This window comes from Charadrius vociferus, unplaced genomic scaffold, assembly GCF_000708025.1.
Source record: "Charadrius vociferus isolate BGI_N301 unplaced genomic scaffold, ASM70802v2 scaffold459, whole genome shotgun sequence".
In the NCBI taxonomy this organism is placed as follows: domain Eukaryota; kingdom Metazoa; phylum Chordata; class Aves; order Charadriiformes; family Charadriidae; genus Charadrius; species Charadrius vociferus.
In genome coordinates this window covers 497,881-517,744 of record NW_009650249.1, presented here as the reverse complement: position 1 = coordinate 517,744, position 19,864 = coordinate 497,881, and the positions used below count along the sequence as shown (strand labels likewise).

General features: G+C 44.6%; 1 protein-coding gene across 2 annotated transcripts in view; it reads right to left on the bottom strand.

Moving 5' to 3' along the window:
• Positions 1-3,143: 3,143 nt before the first annotated feature.
• EYA3 (EYA transcriptional coactivator and phosphatase 3) overlaps positions 3,144-19,864 on the bottom strand; it is a 35,545-nt gene continuing 18,824 nt past the window's right edge. For both annotated transcript variants that reach the window (XM_009892995.1, XM_009892996.1), the window contains 11 exons: positions 16,925-17,007; positions 15,241-15,424; positions 12,367-12,506; positions 10,417-10,500; positions 9,722-9,811; positions 7,892-7,950; positions 6,827-6,987; positions 5,475-5,589; positions 4,932-5,053; positions 4,561-4,661; positions 3,144-3,718 (listed from right to left, as the gene is read on the bottom strand). In XM_009892995.1, coding sequence (XP_009891297.1) covers positions 3,638-3,718; positions 4,561-4,661; positions 4,932-5,053; positions 5,475-5,589; positions 6,827-6,987; positions 7,892-7,950; positions 9,722-9,811; positions 10,417-10,500; positions 12,367-12,506; positions 15,241-15,424; positions 16,925-17,007 — 1,220 coding nt within the window. In that variant the 3' untranslated portion in view covers positions 3,144-3,637. The remainder of the gene's footprint in view (positions 3,719-4,560; positions 4,662-4,931; positions 5,054-5,474; positions 5,590-6,826; positions 6,988-7,891; positions 7,951-9,721; positions 9,812-10,416; positions 10,501-12,366; positions 12,507-15,240; positions 15,425-16,924; positions 17,008-19,864) is intronic.

Here is a 19,864-nt window from a genome sequence, read left to right as displayed (position 1 = left end):
TGGCTTCGGCAGCGGCTGCACTGGGACCTGCCAGCGCCATCACCCTGAATGCCGTCAGTGCCACCAAGGCCAGGACAGGCCATTGCAGGGGACGGCCATTGCAGGGGACTGGGACTGACCGCAGTGGTGTCAGAGAACAGGCTGAAGCAGTGACTATAGAAAATAAAGACTTTATTATTTTTTTTTCCAGTTCATAGGACAGTTCCCATTACACAGACCATGAACAGGCAAAGGCTCCACAGGCAGCAGTGCCCGGGGCTCAACCCTCACCTCTCCTGCTGCCGAGGGGTCGGGAGTGCAGCAGGGGCTGCTGCGGGCTCTGGGGTCCTGCCACCTTCCAACATCTCCCCCAGGGCTCTTGGAGGCAGCAAATATTAGTGGATCAGGTGGGTTTTTTAAAGCCTCCACAACTGCAGTGAAGCTGGAGGAGAGGCCGGCAGCACCCGGGGCGAGCTCGGCCTCAGTGCCCCGGGACAGCGGGCTGGCTGTCACTCAGGCATTGGGGTTTGTCACCAGTTCAGCTACAGCCAGGTCAGGGGAAACGGGAGAGCACAGAGACAGATGAAAATCAATGCTCAGCTAGAGATGCTGCTCCTGCCACATGGGACAGGAAACGTCTTAAATTCAGCTAGCAGAAGAAAAAATAAAATAGCCAGGTCAACCTTTATTAAACATAAACACAGAAATGTACCATCAACCTCCTATTATAAAAGTACTTTACATACATTCAAGGAGACATCGTATAAATATCAGTATGAAATGTCACTGGCTGCAAGAGTTCCACACTCAGCTAAAATTTTGCCATCTTAAAATTTCCTTAAAACATTTTAAAGTAAACAAACACAAAGCAAAGCCAGCCAGCTGCCGGGCTGCTTGGTACCTCGGGTCCAGCACTCGCTGCGAGCACCTGGCCAAAACCCACCCCACCTCCCCATGCAGGCGACTCTCCTGCCAGCTGCTTTGGGTGTTAGTGAAGCAAAGGGGCTGCTCGGCCACGCCGGATGGTGGGAGGTTAAGGCACAGGTTTTAATCCCAAAGTTCAGCCGGCTGGAGTACAAGACGTGCTCTCAACAGGCTGTTTCACAGGCTGGGACATGTCCCAAGCCCGCTTACAGGAGACCTTTGGATGGGCTGGGGACCCACAGAAAGATGTTCAGGATCCAGCACAGATTCTTCTGTGACTGCAAGTAAGTCCTGATCTTCCGGAGATATTTCAGACCCTGGGAGCAATGGGGCTGCTTCTTGGAGTGGTTCACTTCCTACCAGACCTCTCTGGCTGACGCAGTAATGACACATCACAGGGATCCCAGATGAACTGGACTCTTTATGGACCCAGCAGTAGTGGAGCTGTTGCCCTGCAGAGGCTCTCCCTTTCCTGCATGGGACCCACGCTGCTGTGAAACACCGCCACACTCCTACACGGGCTGCCCCAGCTGCGTGGGAACACACCTGAGCCCTCCACCTTGTGTACGCAGCACATGGGAGAACAACCCCCGTGGGCTCCTGCTTCTCTTCAAACCCCGCTGCTGAGCACTACACAGCTTTCCTCAGCTTGCTCCAGGGGCTCTGCTGGGCCAGCAGCTGCCAGCAGAGCAGCAGCCGGCAGTGCAGCCAAAAGACATCCCCTCCACTGAGCTGTTCAGGAACACCCACAGCAGAAATTGGCTCCTCAGATTTTTCTAATGGGACCAGAGGCCACACTGCTCGCATGCAGAAGCTTCTAAACAGATGGCATGCTCCTGAAGCAGAGCTCCTGGGGAAATACACAGACCCAGAGCATCCATCTGAGATCAGAGCACAAGGCCAACACCTAGCAAGGAGCTGGATGGAAAGCAGACTGCTCCTAACTCCTGTGACCACCTTGGAGAAAGACAAACTCCTCTGATTTTTCTTTTTCTTTTTTTTTAATTAAAAACCCAAACTGGAGCTAGGAACATGTGAAACAGACCTCTGCGTACAGTCCCATAGCTCTGGGGATCTAAACCCCATGCTCTAGGCATCTCCTCCACAGTGCTGACCAGAGCTGGCCCAGGAATGCTCCTGGGGCACAGCAGAGCAACTCCCCCGGGACTGATAGAAATTATTCCACAGTAATCAATGCCATAAAAGGAATGCAGCAAACACATCACCTGCTTCTGTGGGGGCAGCATCCTCCCTGAAGCAACATGCTTCCATACCAGTCCGCCGTGGGTCCCAGACGGGTGACGCTGGGCTGGAGACCAGTGATCTGGAGGGGTTTGGGTGCAGCTGCGGTGTTTGGCTCAGCAGGAGCAGCAGAGGCTTGCGGTGGGGCGCAGCAGACAGCTGTCCTCTGCAGAACCCCCCGGCACCTGCTGATTTGGTGCCATCAGGGTACAGGCAGGAGGCAGATACCATTGAACACAGCCTGACTTGGCACAAAACCAGCGCCTCATGCCAGCCCCCATTCTCCAGTTGGATATTTCTAACAGTGCTTGTGGCACTGCAGGTCACCAACTCCCGCCTTTTTTTCTGAGATGGTAGCAGAAAAATCAGCTTAACCATCACTCCCAAGGCCAGTGTGCTCCGGGCTGCCAAGTCACAGTGTCTTAGAAAATTAAGTCCCTCTTAACAAGGGTTTTGTTTCTCACTATGTAGTTAGGCTAATGCAAAGAAGAATGCAAGAAAATTGAATCTGATTCTACTAAAAGGAACTTATTCTCACAAATGGAGTCAGGAAAGCAGAGGTGAAGGTTAATAACCATACCCTCCTTCTTTGTAACATTCATGAGGATTTAGTTCTCTGAAATTATTCTTAGTCCAGATGAGGACTCTGTTCACATCTGAGCAGTCTGCAATAGTGTTGTGCTGTATCTAATGTTCATAAGCAGTTTTTTTTTTTTTTCCTTTACAGGGAAAATCTGTGGGATCTACGGTCTGGGTCATGGATAGCTGAAATCCAATGATCTCCTGCTTGTTAGCAGGGCTTGTGCGCACATTGACCAGAAGCCACTGGGATCAACTCAGAACACCAACTCTTTCCTCTACAAGGAACCACATATCCCAGAAACATTCCCTTAACTTTCTATTTTCCAGTAATCCCACACTGAGGAAATAACATAAGGACATTGTAATAAATTAACTGCATCGAATACCCAGGGCAGGAGAGAGAACACATTTCACAGCAATAGAGGTATTTTTGACATTTTCATTAATATTTCCTATGGAAAAAAAAACACAGCTCTTTTCAGCTTTGCGAAATAAGGGAGGTTCAGCTCTGCCATCAGTATTTTTCTATAAAAATAAGGTTTTGTGTTTACTTGGGTTCTACAACTAAGCTGAATAGAAAGGAGAAGGCTCTTACAAACACTTCTGTTGTTGTATCACCCCCTCCCTCTGGAGACTACCTGCTAGAGGAATTCAGCTGGCTTCTGCAAGTCTCTTCTTCAGACAAGCTCTAGCTCTGCTGAGTCTAGTGCTTCTTTACAGGACACCTTTGTACTTGGCAGGGCCTGTGCTCCTGAGGAAATGCCGTGGTGTCATGTTCTACTGTACAGTTTGCATTAGGTATGTTTTCTTCATTAAGCTGAAAAGTGAGTCCCCAAATGTATGAGATTTCTGCCTCCCCAGCGATGGAGAGGGCTTGCAGGAGCTGCAGTCACGCCTTCACTCCAACTTCTTACAGGAAGTCTAACTCGAGGGCTTGGTGAAGGGACACGAGGTCTGCATGATTTGTGATCCTCCAGAAAGGCATGTTGTGCTGTAACAGAGATATGACAAAGTCGGGTTTATCGCAGCGATTTTACAGCTAGGTGGAAGCAGTCGAGGTACACGTGCAGGGTTGTGCAATACGGGGTTTGTGACAGCACTGTCTCAGCACACCACGTTCAGGGAGCACCTCAGCCCTACGCACATCGGTATCTGAAGCTTATCTTATCTACACATCTGCTTACAATGGGCACCAGCACTATCAGCTGCTTTGAACGTTCATGATGGAAACCTCAGCACTTGGCTGCAAGCTGCTGCTTTGCCCAGGAAAGCCTTTCCAGGGCTCGAGGGAGCCTGCACAGATGACAACTCTGGCACGTGGCAGACAGCATGAAGCCTGCAGAGACAGTGTCCTGACAATAATCTGTGCACTTCACTGCCTTTGATTAGCATGACTGAACAACCTATTCAGGCCTATCCAAATCAATCAAACTGTTCCTTGTTTCTAATTCAGACCAATGGCAGGTGCTGTGTATTGATCTGACTGCTGGCAACCGAGTCCTGACTCCCTCCCTGCTTCTGAGAAATGCTGTTATCCTAACTGATCGCTGCATGCCGTGACCAAGGCATGCTACGTCAAGACACTGTTTGACAGGGACAATGTTATACACAATCCTAAACAACAGTAAAACAGAAACTTTAAACCCCAAAGAGCCATAAAACTCCCCATCTTAACGTAGTGAAAGACAGATGTCTTGCATCAAAGCCAAGCTTCCTCTTGGCTGCCCCCGGCCTGAAGAGTTCAGCTCTGGAAAGCGTCCCTGCAGAAAAGGACTGCTGCAGTAACTACCCTTTGCATCCACCCCCATCCCACCTCTGCAGTCAGAAACCCACCTGCTTAGCTGCAACCTCTTCATCACGCCCATCTCCAATTACCACATAGGTGACTTTCTTTCCAAACCGTGACACGATCCTCTCAAAACAGCTCTCTTTACCTGCCAAAAAACAATCCCACTATAACAAGCCTTAGGCAGAGAGTAACAGAATCCTGAACAGGTCCCTTCTTCCCAGTACAGAAACACATTCTTGTCTTACTGGGAAGTGCATAACACCCAGTTCGTCCAGAAGCCACCACTATTACATGGCCAGCTGGACCACAGGAGCCACGGTGGCTGCTCAGCTGCAGAAACTGTATTTCCTGTGTAAAAATCCCAGCTGATCCGCAGCAGACATCTCAGTGCCAGTTACTCAGCGCAACCCCTTACCTATTTTTGTAGCACTATAAATATTTTCGATGGGAAACACCTCGCCCAATCCATACAGGAGAACTTTGGCAAGAGCTGGCACCAGTTGGGTGGTTGTGATCAGGATGTTCACACAGTTTTTTCTAAAAAAAGAAAAACACTTGTAAAAGCACATCTATGGTCAGTGGTGCCAAGGGCTGCTCTGGGCAGCTTGTTCGGCTTTCCACAGTGCCATGTGCTTTGGTGTCATGCTTTCACAAGGATTTTTAGGCCAGGATTTTGATGTGTGGTTTTTGCCTGTTTGTTTTTTGTTTTGAACAGAAATTCTCTGACAGAAATGCAATTTTGTGAGCACAGCTCTATTAAAGGAACCTTCTTAACAACAGATGTTGCAGCAGAAAAATCCCAAAGGGTGCTCAGGAGTGGAGTTCCTGCATGCACTCACTTTGCTACTGCTGTTTGTCACAGGTACTGGGAAGCAACATAGTGCAACACAGCACTGCATGCACATCTAAGTGAGAGAATAGGCTGAGAAAGCAACATACACATTTCCAGTTTCCATACCTGGACTGTATGAGTAGCAGGGACTTTAAAGCAGTTTCCAGCCAGGAATCCGTTAGCACTTCTATATCAGTCCTCAGTCGCTGCAGAGCTTCCCTCTTCTGTGGGCTAAGGAGGCCTGGAAGGCAAGCAACATGTTTTCCCAGCTGAGCTGGCAAGTCTAACACAGAGAGAGCCATCACTCAATTTAAAAGGAGCCTGTTAGGCAATAAATAACACTGTACTGAAGGCATCTGAAAGCTGGAACTGTCTCGAGGCAACAAGAGAAACCAGCTTCCAGTGCCACAGATGAGCCCAGACACCCATCTGTGACTCTGACTGTGGGGAATTGGGCAGACAGTTTTCTTCGATTATTTCAAACCATTTCTCAGGATACATGCAACAAAATGCGTTTCTCTTGTACAAAGCACTCATAGCAATAGGTGTTGTCTGAGGCCACAGACAGCAGGGGAAGGAACTCCTGCAGTCACTCTCTCTAACTTCTTACTTCCCAAGGATGCTTTCCACTTTAATCCCCTTTAGGTATCTTTTTTAACATCCCCCCTCTCCTTTTTAACCCCTGCCAGGAATAAGGCAATTGCAGCATACTGAAATGCGGACTTACACTGATAGATTTTTAAGTATGAAAGTTATAGTTTTGAACACCTGGTTTTTAGAAAATATGTCCAAGAAAAGGTTCTATCAAGGGTTTTTTTGCGTAGGCAAAGGGTACCCAAACCCACACCCTGCCAGGCCGAGTCACGCTGCCAGGTGAGCTGCTCCAGCAGCACCCCTTTCGCAGGGATGGCAATGCCAAGACTCAGACTAAACAGAAAATCTATCTACATTTGATATCTGTGGTTTGCATCATCATTACTACTTTGGCATTAGAAGAGAAGCAAAACTAGAAGATTTTAAGTGACTCTGTGAACAGACATCTGTGATGTCAGACTATGAGCACAACAGCCAAAAGGGTAAACACTGTATTTCTTGACAACAGTATGATAAAAGACAGATTTTGTGAAGACACGAGTGAAAAGACCTCCTAAGCAGTGTGGTTTGTAAGTCATTTAGGCCCGGTCTAAGCAGGGTGACAGGCAGCCCTTCATACAAAATCAGCGATGGGACACTTTGCACCAAAGTTTTCTCCAACCACCCCTTATCTACATGATAACTCCCAGACTGCACTGGCGTGCCGTTCACTTTTGGAAGATGTACTCTTAGATTCCATGGAGATTTAATCCCACTTAGCACTAGGAGAATCGTTACTTTTCATGTCCAAACATTCAGGAAAGCAAAAGCTCTTGAGGAAAGACGGAGTCTGGCACTACAAACTCTGTTATAGTGCTCAGATACTGGCGCAGGTGAACACTCACCTCCAACGTTAGTTTTGTATTTGTCGTAGATCTCTCGTACCCTGCGGTAGCGGAAGGCCAGTTTTCTCATCCAGTCCACTCCACCCTGGACACCAACTGATGAGCTGTGATTCGCGTTACTTCCTGAGCCACTGAAGCCATCCGTGGAGAAATTGTAGTTGCTATTTCAGAAAAGCAGATCTGTTACGTATGCCACAGCAGCAGAATCACTGCAGCTTTTCTTGGGGGGGTTGCAGACTTCAGCTCTGACAGCAGCTAGAAAAGCACCTCGGAGAGGAACTCTACACAACCACCACTGCACCCCGACAGCAGAGACCGACTTCTGTTGGCAACGTACTCTGATATCCAACTACACTTCCTGCTGGGTTTGAACTGCTGTACTGAAATGTACTGATTCAACTCTTCTTTCACACGCTCCACTACAAAACCTTTGCTCTTTGACTGTTCACTCCTCTGCGATACAGAGCATCCTTCCCACTAACCCCTTTCTCATCCTGCAGTGATAAACCCCAGCATAGTACCTTCCAAACATAACATCTGTGTCTTTACATCACAGCTGTAGCTCTGCAAGCAGATGAGCTGCTTTACCAGCCCATGACTGCAGGAAGCAGGTCCTGCTTCACCACTTCCCCATATTTCTTTCTCCCTAACAGACAGGAACTTCTCAGACCTTGCGATGAGCCAGTTCAGCTCATTACTGCAGCAGAAAACTTACCCTTACCTCGCCTGACTGTGTGCACAATCAGTTCACAGAGGGATGCAAACCATAGGGAGACTTCCAAAGGTCAGACTGTGAAGTTTGGAGTGTTGGTTCTCCATTTGTGACACGTCATTAAGCACTTAGGCAACATTCAACAGTGGACGATATAATTCATGTTATAATTCCAAAAGTCTTAATGTTTTGTAGGTCTTCCAAGAAGAAACACCCAGCAAACAAACACCGTTTGCCAAGTTTCATCCCCTTCACAATGCTGACCTCCGTCCCTTAACCCTATTTGGGTTTGAAGTCCCCACAAAAACCAGATTACATCAGCTGTACATTTCATGCATTCATCAGTACACCACCTTAAATCTTGGCCATTGTCATCAGATGCCACATCTTCTATGTGTACCTGGTCACACTCCTGTTTAAGAAAAAAAATACAAATAAAGTCACGCTGTTGTAATCCAGAAACATACTGAAATTTTCAGATTAAAGAAAGTGTGATATAAAACAATCCCCTCCTGTTTCCCGACAGCAACAAGCCATGCCATACTGCCTCCCCAAACCTATACCTAGCTCCCATGAGCTTTGTCTTCCAGTACTATGTTTTACACCTACAGGGCCTTGCCAAGCTTGGGACTTGAAGTACCAGAAAAGTCTGAAAAAAGCATTTTTCTATGACATTTCGAGTTGTCTGCAAAAAAAGGAACTTTGACACTCACTAAACTTTGGACTCAAAGCTTATATGTCATTTGAAACCCTTTTGCCATTTCACAAAACCAAACCAAACAAAACCAAAACCACCCCAAAACCACATTATCTAGTCAAGTATTGATACTGCATTTCATCAACACAACAGTCAATTCTGTTACCAAGGAGCCACAGCACACCCCTGGAGGGAAACACCAGCATGGTGGCACTGCCAAGGCTCTGGCGCTTAGCACAGCTGATTTAACCCAGAGATAAATTGCAAACACCTTAGGACAAGAAGTGAATTTTCCCCATTTCAAGAATTTCCCGCTGCTGCTAACCAACACCTACAGCAAAAAGCGTTGTCGTTGATCACATAGTTAACATATCAGTGACTGCCTTTCCAGCACAAGAGACTGTATTTAGGGTTATTTTGTTGTTGTTGGTTTTTATTTTCCTCCTGGGGCAGGGAGGTAACTGTCATTACCACCTTTGCAAAGTTCACAGCTGCAAGTAGTCACAGCCACAAATGGAAACTCGTTTGAGTTTCTATCTGCATCAACAAAAACATCTCGTTTTCCCACGATGTGCATCAGTGATGCACCTACAATGAATTGTTCACTGTTCAACCCTCCTAAGCTTTAAATTAGTCCTGTAAATTCTACAAATCAGGTTCATGAGTCTATATTTGTGGACTCATATCAAAGAAGACATGAGTCAGGAAATGTGGTATTTCCAACCATTTAATTCCAGATTCTGGCATAACTTCACACCTCTTTGCATTACTGTGTCCATTACTAACTGATATTATATCATAGCACAGCACAGGGCATTGCCATGATTAAAGCAAAGATTTATAATCAACTTCTGTGGAAGTGCTGCAAAACAGTGAGATGTACTTAATTTGGGAAAGAATCCTGCGCATGAAAGAAGATGGGAGCTGATCAGAAGTCTGTGAGGTGGAATGGGAATGGGAGAGCAGCAGAGATAGCTTGCAGCAAAGGAAAATGGAGGGTGCTGCACCTCCCTGTGCAGAGCATGCTTGGCTATGGAAGCGTGTCCTTCTTAGCTGTGACTCAGCCAGTGTCTTACTGAGACACCAGCTGAGATACTGTCCTTGGCTTAGCCAAAGCCCGAGAACTGATATTCTCAAGGTCACCTTTTTCGCCACATCTCCAGTCTCCATTTCAAAACAGGATAGGTGAAAGCAAAGTGCTTACCCGTCCAGAACGAAAATAGAAGACAAAGTAGATATCACTCTTTACACAGAAACCTGTAAGAGAGCTAAGAAAGCTCATGACACTAGAATTCTGTAGAATGCCTGTCTCAGATAAAAGAATACACCTCTTTGATTTGGTTGTGCTTAGAAACACTTCACTTTTGGCAGCCTGTTATGTTTTAGCGTGAAGTGGCTCTCAAGCACAACAGCCCTCACAACCGCTGCAGTGTAATTCTAACCAGGTAATGCAGGGTTTCACCTTTCAAAAACATTTGCCACACACCTCCAAGTCATTGAAAAACAAGTGAGTATCAGCTACTTCAAAAATCATCTCCTCCATTGACAGACCTGAGCCAATCACTAGAGTTGGATCCTGGCAAAACAAAAAGAGAAAACATAAACTCACTGTAGTTACAGGCAGAAGTAAATTGTGATAAAACTTTCATGAGTTCCATTGCACAGAGTTTCCACTGTATATCAAGCCTGATGTAATTCCATCTGCATTCAATGGTGTGAACCACAATTTCCCCAGTATTTTAAACAACTCAATAAAATGAAATAAAAAAACCAAACCACATTCTGATAATACAGTGACCCAAAATTTAACAAAACACTTTAGTATTGCAGAGCAGGGACTGATGCATTTTCAGAACCAACAAAACAAAACATTCAAAAATCTTCAATATGGAGAAAAGTAAGGAGAAAAAATACTTCCTTTCACTATGTGCTATGACCTCAATAATTCCCTATGACGATAACAACAGACAGACATTTTAAGACCTTAGAAGGGAAGTGTTTGTGATGTCCATATCCCAGGTCTGTATAAAGCCAAATTTAATGTTCTTTCCCCACCCCAAACTGCCAACAAGTTAAAAGTATCACTTCATACATTTAGCATTTTCTACTCCTTTTCCAAAGATTAACATTTACTTCTGCATGACAGATATGGTTTTTCTTCCACAGAAAAGACAATATTACCTTGCCATATTTTTGAGCATAAGACCCTGTGAGAAGTGAATGGAAGATTATGATGGTCTCATCCAGGTCCCAGAGAAACACTCGCTGTGTAGAGAATAAAAGCAGGTTAGAGTTGAGCTATTCCAAGCACTGAGCTACAATAAAGGAGCAAGTTTTAGGGTTAATTTTGTGCCTCGTTGCAGTATGCTTTTAACAGATAAGAACCGTATTTAACATTATTCATCTTACAGGCTGAACACATTATTCATTAAACTCTTTCAGTTTAATGTGGTGGAGTTTATATACCGTACAGTACAACTATATGCTCAGAGTAAAGCTCTACTGGTCAAACTATTTCCAAAGCTTTTCTTGCTTTTATAGTTATAAAAGCAAAAACTTAAGAGGGCTAATGAACTTCAGAGCCCTGCTAGGGTAGTTCACTGTCTGTGATCTTGAAGAGCACCAGGTAAATGACCTTGGGGTTTATCAAGAGACACCTTTGTTATGATAAATAAGGGGGATTGGCTGTCATGAGGAATAGCAGAGTTTCAAGTACAGAAGGACTTTGATAAACTTGAAAACTGGGCCAACAGGAACTAGAAGTTCAATAACTGCAGATCTGCAGTTGGGGTAGAATAACCCCTTGTATTGGTCCAGGCTGGAAGAAGCTGGAGGGTTCAGTGGACACCAGGCACAGTATGAGCCAACAGCGCTCTCTCCCTGTGGATAAGATTAATTGTGTGCTGGAGAATACCAAGTGTGCCTAGCTGACAGAAGGAAGGTGCTGTCTCACCCTACTTGGCACTGGGAAAGTCACGCCAGGTTGCATCCCCAGTTCCAGAGCTAAGTGAGGAAACTAGAGAGTGGCCAGCAAAAGGCTGTCGAGATGGTCAGCAGCCTAGAGGAGAGGCTGAGGGAGCTATGATGGTTTATCTAGGCAAAGAGGAGACTAAGGGTGATCTAATAACAGACCACAATTAATTGAAAGGCAACTGCAAAGACAATGGAGGCAAATTCTCCTCAGTAGTGGCAGATGGAAAATTGTCATGAAAAAAGAAAGGGAAATTTGCAGCTTGGGAGATTCCAGTTGGAGACAGAAAACCTTCCCCAGGTGGACACGACAGTCCTGGGACAGATCACTAGACAGATACGGGATCTTCAACCTTGGAGGTTCTCAAGATTTAGCTTGACAAAGCCATGGTTCTAGTGCTGAGGACAGCTCTGAGCAGGAGGCTGTACTAGAGACATCCAGATGTCTCCTCCATTGCCACCACGATGATTCCAAGATGTGTTTAAGTGGTGCTTGTCAAGGACCACTGAAGAACTCCTTTGGGCCACTTCTCAGATAACATGGGTCACGGGAATTTCCAAATTATGTCTCAGTACAGTAAAGACATGGACCTGTTGGCATGGGTCCAGAGGAGACCATGAAGATGATCAGAGGGTCGGAACACTTCTGCTATGTGGATAGGCTGAAAGGATTGGGGTTGTTCAGCCCAGAGAAGAGAAGGCTCTGTGGAGACCTTATCATGGCCTTTCAGTACTTACAGGGAGCTTATAAAAAATATGGAGCCAGAGTTTTCAGGCCTGTTGTGATAGGACAAGGGGTAATGGCTTTAATATAAAAGAAAGTAGATTCAGACTAGATGTAAGGAAGAAATTCTTTACAATGAGGGTGGCGAGACCCTGGCCCAGGTTGCCCAGAGAGGTGGTAGTTGCCCCATCCCTGGAAACATTCCACGTCAGGCTGGACGGGGCTCTGAGCAACCTGATCTAGTTGAAGATGTCCCTGCTCAAGGCAGGGGGTTGGATTAGATGACCTTTAAAGGTCACTTCCAACCCAAACTATTCTATGATCCCCTTCCATTTCCATGGAGATAGGATGAAAGAAAGAGAGGAGGATTTTTACCACCACACTATTCTGCAATGGTATCTGTAGAAAAAAAAAAAAAAAAAAAGATTATTACTTACCTCCAGTTCACTGTCCTGTGAGGAGGTGGTATCTGCTTTCCTCTTCCCCCTGTTCTTCCCAGGCATGTTTTTTCTTGCCTGCTCATCTAACTCTTTACTTGCTGTTGCTCTTGATAACGAAGGACTTGTGGACGCATCTCCTAGAAGAAAGAAATCACCCAGCTCTCACACCTTCATGTCTCAAAACACACCAACATAAAGCTTATAGCATTTGACCACAAACCTCCTTTGCTTTATTGATGCAGTAGTAATTGATCCCTTACCAGAACATGAAACATTTTGTCCCATCATTTCAAAACAGCTCTGTCTCCTCAATTCAGTCTACTACAGCTACAAAGTCAAAGCAGAGAATCCTCCACCCTAAGGCCTGTAACCCCTCAGATGTCTCACTACCCTGTAACTGTATTACTTAATTGTTTCTTTTAATACTTCTTGAGAGAGCACTAGAAACCCTCAGTCTGGAATGAGTGTACAAAGGAAAGTATTTAACGATGCCTCTCCCTCCCAGATTTCCTGGAGTAGTAAAATGCCTTTTGTGTCATGCAACACTATACAACCCAATCTGTTTCCATCTCCACATATACTACTCCTGTGCCACTGTCAGCCTTTGACTAACAGTTAAACAATAACCAGTGCACAGAGTTTTCTGGAGCGTGTTAAATCCATAGTGTGCTAACTACGAAACAGACATACTTTGACTACAGCTTATTGGCCTATCCAAGAATTAGCAAAGAAGAAGAGGGATGATCTCGGCCCTGGAGCTGCAGACTTGGCCAAGCACCATGGCGATGACTGACAGGGATACATCACGGAGCCTATTCTCCTACTGGTACGAACACCCCTCCCCAGGGAAAGAATAATGCACCACCATAAAAAAAAAAAATTTAAACCATAAAAATCAATGCTTTGATGTGCAGAATATTATGACCATGATGGAAGACACTCTCCAAATCCCTTATTAACAGTTCAGGCAGAAGAATTAACATCCCAGGTATCTGTCTAACTAGTTCAAAAACAGGACCAGAGCTGCAGCAGGAAGACAGAGGGCACAGGGGACTTGAGAGAGCTTGAATTCAGTCTGGGTCTTGAAGACAAGACATTGCAATTCCTATGAAAATTCATGCAAAATTGCAAACTTGGAGAATTCCTGAGCTAAGAAAATGGCACCGAAAACAATAACAACTGGGCCATTCCCTCGCCAGAGCCTCTAAATAACACACTTATTCCTTGGTAAACTTTGGGTAAATCAGCTGTTGCTCACCCCAACTAGAGGGAAACTGCTTCTTGAAAGAGGGAACATGCTTGAAGTACCATGCTTCTTGATTTACAACATCACAGCGTGGTGTTTGTCATACCCTGTCTCCCCTGTAGGTACAGGTGAGAAAGGCCTGGAACTTCACTGAGTTAAAGACTATCGATCTGTATGCTTTCAGACTGCTTGAATGAGTTTGAGGACTTGGCAGAGCTCAGGTACTACTGATGGACTTGGGGAAGACGGAGAAGGCAAAGTGCTGCAAAGGCAATCACTCACCTCCCACAGGCAGGCTGATGCCCAGCCAATCTCCAAAACAGTGCCACCTTGGAAGCTAAACTCTACCCCACCCTGTCAGTTTTTATTGCTGAACATGACATTACATGGTCTGGGATATCCCTTTGGTGAGCTATCCCAGCCAGCTATTCCAGTTGTCCCAGCTGTGTCACCTTCCAGGTTCTTGTCCACCCCAACCCTGCTTGAGGAGGGAAGAAAGCCTTGACACTGTACAAGCATTGTTGAGCAGTAGCCAAAACACTGGTGTGTTATCAACACTGCTCTAGCCATGAATCCACAACACACCACCAGCAGAGCTGCTATGAAGAAAGTTAAGTCCATCCTAGCCAGACCCAGGGCACCAACAAAAATCAACAGAATCTGTATTTTTTTACCAGCCTACCAATCTGCAACAGGCAGCAGATTTCAATTTAAAGCTGTTTGACAACACAGGAAGAATCTCACACCTCCTTGCTTAAGACACCGGAAGAAGAACTAAGACCTTGTTAAGTTTAGGAAACAGTATTTTTGGTGAGGAAATTTTAGTCAACGCCACTGCGGCTGGTACATGACATGGCATTAGAGGAAAAGGCCAGCCAAAGACGTGACTTCTTTCAAATTGTCAATTAAACCTTCTCAATCCACTTTCTACATCTCTTACCAGCTAAAACCTTCTGCCCCTGACAAGTGCCAGGTAACGCAATGCTATGCAGATGCAGATCGGCTCACATGCAAACCACAGCAGAACAGCTGTGATTTCAACGGTGGTTTATATGATGAAGCAGAAGGAAGGATGTATTCCTAGGCACATCAGAGACCAACTCATCGAGAGGTGATGGCCAAACTACAGCTCTTGAAAATGTATTTGCAGTCCTGAAGGCCTCCCATAACTGGGAGTGGCAGCTACATCATGGCTGTCAGGTCATCTGAATACCGTGGGGAAAGAGCCAGCAGGAGCTGTTGAGACTGGATCTCATCAACTGCCCTGTAGCCCAAGTGAACACCCAGCCCCGACACAGGACAGAATCAATGATCCTCAGGGAGCTGCTGTTGGCAACTCTTCAAGTCACCCCTGGAATTCCATCTCCCTAGGGCATTCAGAGCATGTGGTAGGTGTCTCCTGAATCGCAGCAGCATAAGACTTCCAATACGTAAGTTTGGCTGGTCCACCAGCATACTCTGCACACCAGTGAGATCAATCTAACAACGGAAGGCAAATGTCCTGTCCAGGCCAGCATGCAAAGGTGCTGCAATTACCTTTTGGAAAAAAGCTTTCCCCATGTCTGCACACTATACTGTTTATCACCGGTATTTTACAGCTACCCTGTTAAAGATTCAACCATTACCGGAGGAATGTCTCTGCACTGTCCGCGTAGGCACCACGGCATTTGGTTTTTCAGTTGGATATGTAGTTGTTGCTAACGCAGTACTCTCCGTGTTGCTGTCTGCTGGTGTTACAACTCCAAAGCCAGAACTCGGGTAACACGTCTGGTACTGACTTTGGCCAAGGATCGTGTACGTAGGATATTCCTGTTGGAGGAAAGGATTAGACATGATAGAACACTTCTTTCAGAAAACACTCTGTATTAAGATGACTTTTATGCTAGAATATGCCCGTCAAAGAGAAATCCCAGCAAGAGCACAGTCTGACTTTATGCTATTTCTTTCTCTGTGTGTAAGACACCTGCAGAAAGGGTTGGGAGATCTGACTTCCCAATGGCCCCTGCACAGGCAGGTTCTGCAGACAGGAGGCCAGCAATCACAGGGCCATTTCTGCCTCCAGTTTCTTCAAAAATGAGTTCATTGTGAGTGATGTGGCAGTAACAGGGAAGTATCAAGTGAATGCCATGGCATCAGTCCACACTGTCTGTGTTCTGGAATATATGGGTTTGTATATAATGTGGAATATATTGTGTTTTACCTTCTTATACCAGATGTAGGACAGTGACAGAAAGCGGTCTTGGCAGTGCCTGAGGGTGCAATCCCAGCCACAAGAGCTACAGGACAAACTGCCTTCACTCATGTCCTGACTTCAGCAAGCAGTTATTTTGCATGCTGTGATGAAAGGTATCCACTTATGAAGAATATTTACTCATTTAGGAGGAGATGACTGAGCACCTGAAGCTGTGCTTGAAGATTTTAATTTCTGCTACTGATTGTAAAGAAATCAGCCACCCCGAATGCCACATCACACTCTTCCGGCATACTGCGCACTCCTGATTCCCTCAAAGAGCAACCTGGACTTGTGCACCAGGCACCTTGGTCCACAGTACTGAAAGAAAATCTTTTTTTTCTCCTTAGAGCTTCAAGTAAGTTTATGTTAATGAAAGAGCTTTACAAAGCAACAGCATAAGCATACAAGGATTTTTGTACATCCATTGCATTTTCCACCCTTCCTTTATTCTGTTTCTGCAAAGTTGAGACATTGAAGGGCTCCTTTGTATATCTAAATATTCAGAATAGCAGTTAAGCACTGACAGCACTATGTATTACCCACAGCAGGTCACAGTCGGGGGAAGGGCTCTGTGCTAGCTGCAGGGCTTTTTGACTTTGTTTTATTCTAGCACCATCAGAAAGCATCTCCTACTTTACTGGGTTTTTTTGTTTGTTTTGTTTTTGTACAACCTATTTTCCTCTTCTTGCTGTGGGAGAACAAAGGCATTCAAAAACATCCACCTATAATCCTCCCTGTAGGTTTGATTCTCAAAATAGTTCCATTGTTTCTTCTCCAACTCTCTCTTTCAGAGACTTCAGTAACGTGTTTTAAGATTCACCACACAATCTGCAGACAAGGAAACAGCTTCGAGCAGATGAAGTGAGTACGTTCCAAAGGCCAAAGGGAAAAGCATCAGGGTCAAAGAGACCGCAGGAGTAACTTTGCTGACTTTGCATTACATACTGAGCCCTGTAACTCTAGTACCCATTGTGCTCCATGTGAAGTGATGCAAACATTTGACCTTCCTTTGTTAGTTTTGAATAACAAAGGTGAGGGAGATGCTGCACATAAACATAACAAGGGAGAAGAGTTACCTGTGAGATGGTGGCTACTGCCGACGTAGAAATATTGACAACAGTTGAGGATGTAGAGACTGGACTGGTATTGGTAGTTGATGCTGTAAAATTAAGAATTACTGTATTAAATGCTTCCAGAAAAACACAAGAGATGAGACCAATCCAAGCTGTGCTCTACGTACTTACTAGGCTCATGCGCAAGCATTTGTGCTTCCAGCAGCACTCTGCTTTTAATAGCCAAAAAAGAGTTGGAGTGTATTTTGAAACCAGTTACGTTTCAACTGGTCTTACAGGGAAGGAGAGCTAGCATATCTTTCAAAACAGTACTTTCAAATGTTTCAGAAACCTTTTCCCTTCATGCTTGCTAAGCAACTGAAGTATAATTAAAACAGTTTCACATCTTTACTAAAAGTTTTAAGAAGACAACAATCACATTTTATGTTCAATTAGTAGCCACTGAAAATTAATTAGAATAAATCAGTAAAATGGAATGTGTTTCAATCAGCTCTGATAAAAAAAAAATCTCTCTGCATTGGACTTAGCATATATAGTCTAATTAGATAAAAAAATTTAAATAAAACAAAATTTAATAAAAATACTTCCAATAGTATAAAAAGGGTGCTTCCTACTGGAGAAAGCGTACATAGCTCCCCATATCTCTGTCAGACTACAACTGGTTTTTAGATTAAACTTCCTGAAATAATTTGTCAACAGCTTGTAGGACAAATTATTAGAGACATGTAGTTGTTAGTATGAATTTTTAGATGTTTAATAGCCTTCATATCACTGCATTTGGTTCTTCCAAAATATAGAAGAGGCTGCTAGAGCATCATCTGGGTACACCAGTCATGTAGCAGATTTTGTGGTTTTACAGCCACAAGGCCACTCCATTAAATGTTACTCCATGTGGGTTTTTGGGACCCTCAAGGATTAGTGAAAACAAATGATGAAATCAGTATAAACAAAATCTAGATGTACTAAACCAGGTGCCACCAAGAAATATTTTCTTTTGCTAAACCTTCTTTCTCTGCACACAAATAAAAACAAAAATCACTTTTAGATGCTTATGAAAACACTTGCATAAATCCACAGTATCACCTAACTTTACCATCACTCTGAGCAAAGCCCTCACTTTCTGCAAATAACACCCATGCAGAATTCACCCCAAAACTGAAGAACTCCAGCTTCTGAAGGCTTCAGTCTTTCTACCCCAGGGAAACAGACCCACCACAAACTCTTAATCAACGTATGTTGTGTTATGGCAAGCACAAATACTACCTGGTGAACAGCTCCTGGAAAGAGGAAGGGATCCAAAATATGCCTCAAAAAAAGATGAAAAACAAAAGAAATATATCTTAAAAGAGGCGCAGAAATACCATGGTATTTACAAGAGGTGAAACATATGAAGGGTGGCACCTCTGCGGAAGCAGAAATGAAGGTAAATAATTAGCCCCTGGGAATCTCGTCATAGACAGGAGCAGCAGTGTTCAAAAACAGATGGGAGAGAATTTTGGGAGAACATCTAGAAAAAGGAAAAAAGGCTGCACTGAACAGCAATAATGGTAATGAAGATACACAAGTACCTACAGCAGCCATGCAGCTACCAGAAGCACAGCTGTGAGAGTAAGGTACCTGTCACAGATACTCCTCATAAGCAACTGCTAGAAAACAGGAGTTTCCAAGTAAAACTCCTTCCAACTATACATGTTACAGAAACGATCAAGGCTGTTATTACCTTAGGAAAATGTCACTTCCTAAGGCACTGCAAAGAGCAGCTCTCCAGAAAAGATCCTTGCTAATGCAGAACAAACCTGCCACGAAGCCGGAGGAGATGAACTATCTAGAAGACAGATTATTCTATCACCTCTCTCAAGATTATCATGGAGAGCAAACAGAAAGAGATTTTCATTTGTAGTGCTCTGAAGAGCTGCTTCTCCACTGAGATAGATAACAGAAGTTAAGAAATCATAGAAAAAAGATCCCAAGTGCTGGGATTCTGGTAAAAACACGGATTCCCTCATATGAACTTTGTTTATCTTAACTCTGGTCTCCTTCCAAGGTTTCTTTTTCAATTACCCTTTATCTATACAGTGTTCCGCATCAGTGTTACAAACAGCTCCCACTACACAGATTAACCAATTCTTTCTGCGCTGTGGATCAGTTCCTTTTACCTGTGAATGGGCCAAAAACAAGCAAAAATGTTTGGCACAGATGTGCCAAAAGCAACCACTTCATGGTCTCAGGTTTAAAAGATCAGCAAACACAGGTATTGCCTTGAAGCTACTGTGACTCTTTTTCTCTTCTTCACTCTTTCTGCCCCACTTCTAGACCTCATCCTCAGACCTTATATCCCCATCTCCCCTACCTTATTCATCCCACCAGGTTTTGCTTCAGTCATTTTCAAAAATGTTTCATATGCAAGGAAGGGAAATTGCAATTAATACATTTTATGCTTCGCTTGGCTGCTTTGCTGTCACAGGAAAGGAAAAGGCGAGGCAAGAAACAGCCATTCCTCCCACCTTGCTCCCAGTGCTTCCAAGCGCCTCTGCGATGTACCACCATGGCGATCGCTCAGGCGAGTATGAAAAGCAAAATTCTCAGTCACTAAGTGCATCTGCCCATTCACCGGGGTTCAAATATCACATTACTTCACTCCAGCATCTGCAGATGAAACCATACTCATGCACTGCAATACACCTCTGGCGGGACAGCAACTGTGTATCGCCCTACTGTGTTGATTGGAGAGAAAAGACAGATTTTCAAGAGATTACTAATAAAGCAACTTTGTCCATCCTTGCAGCTCCTGCACTCCACTACCTCCAAGTACTGACCTGACCCCTCAGCAGGCTGCTTGCTAATTTGATGAAAAGCAAACGTAGCAAATCCAAAAAAAGGAAGAGTCTCCTGACAGTTTGCAAAAAGTTTTTCAAAAAAGCAGTAACATTTACACAATTCAAG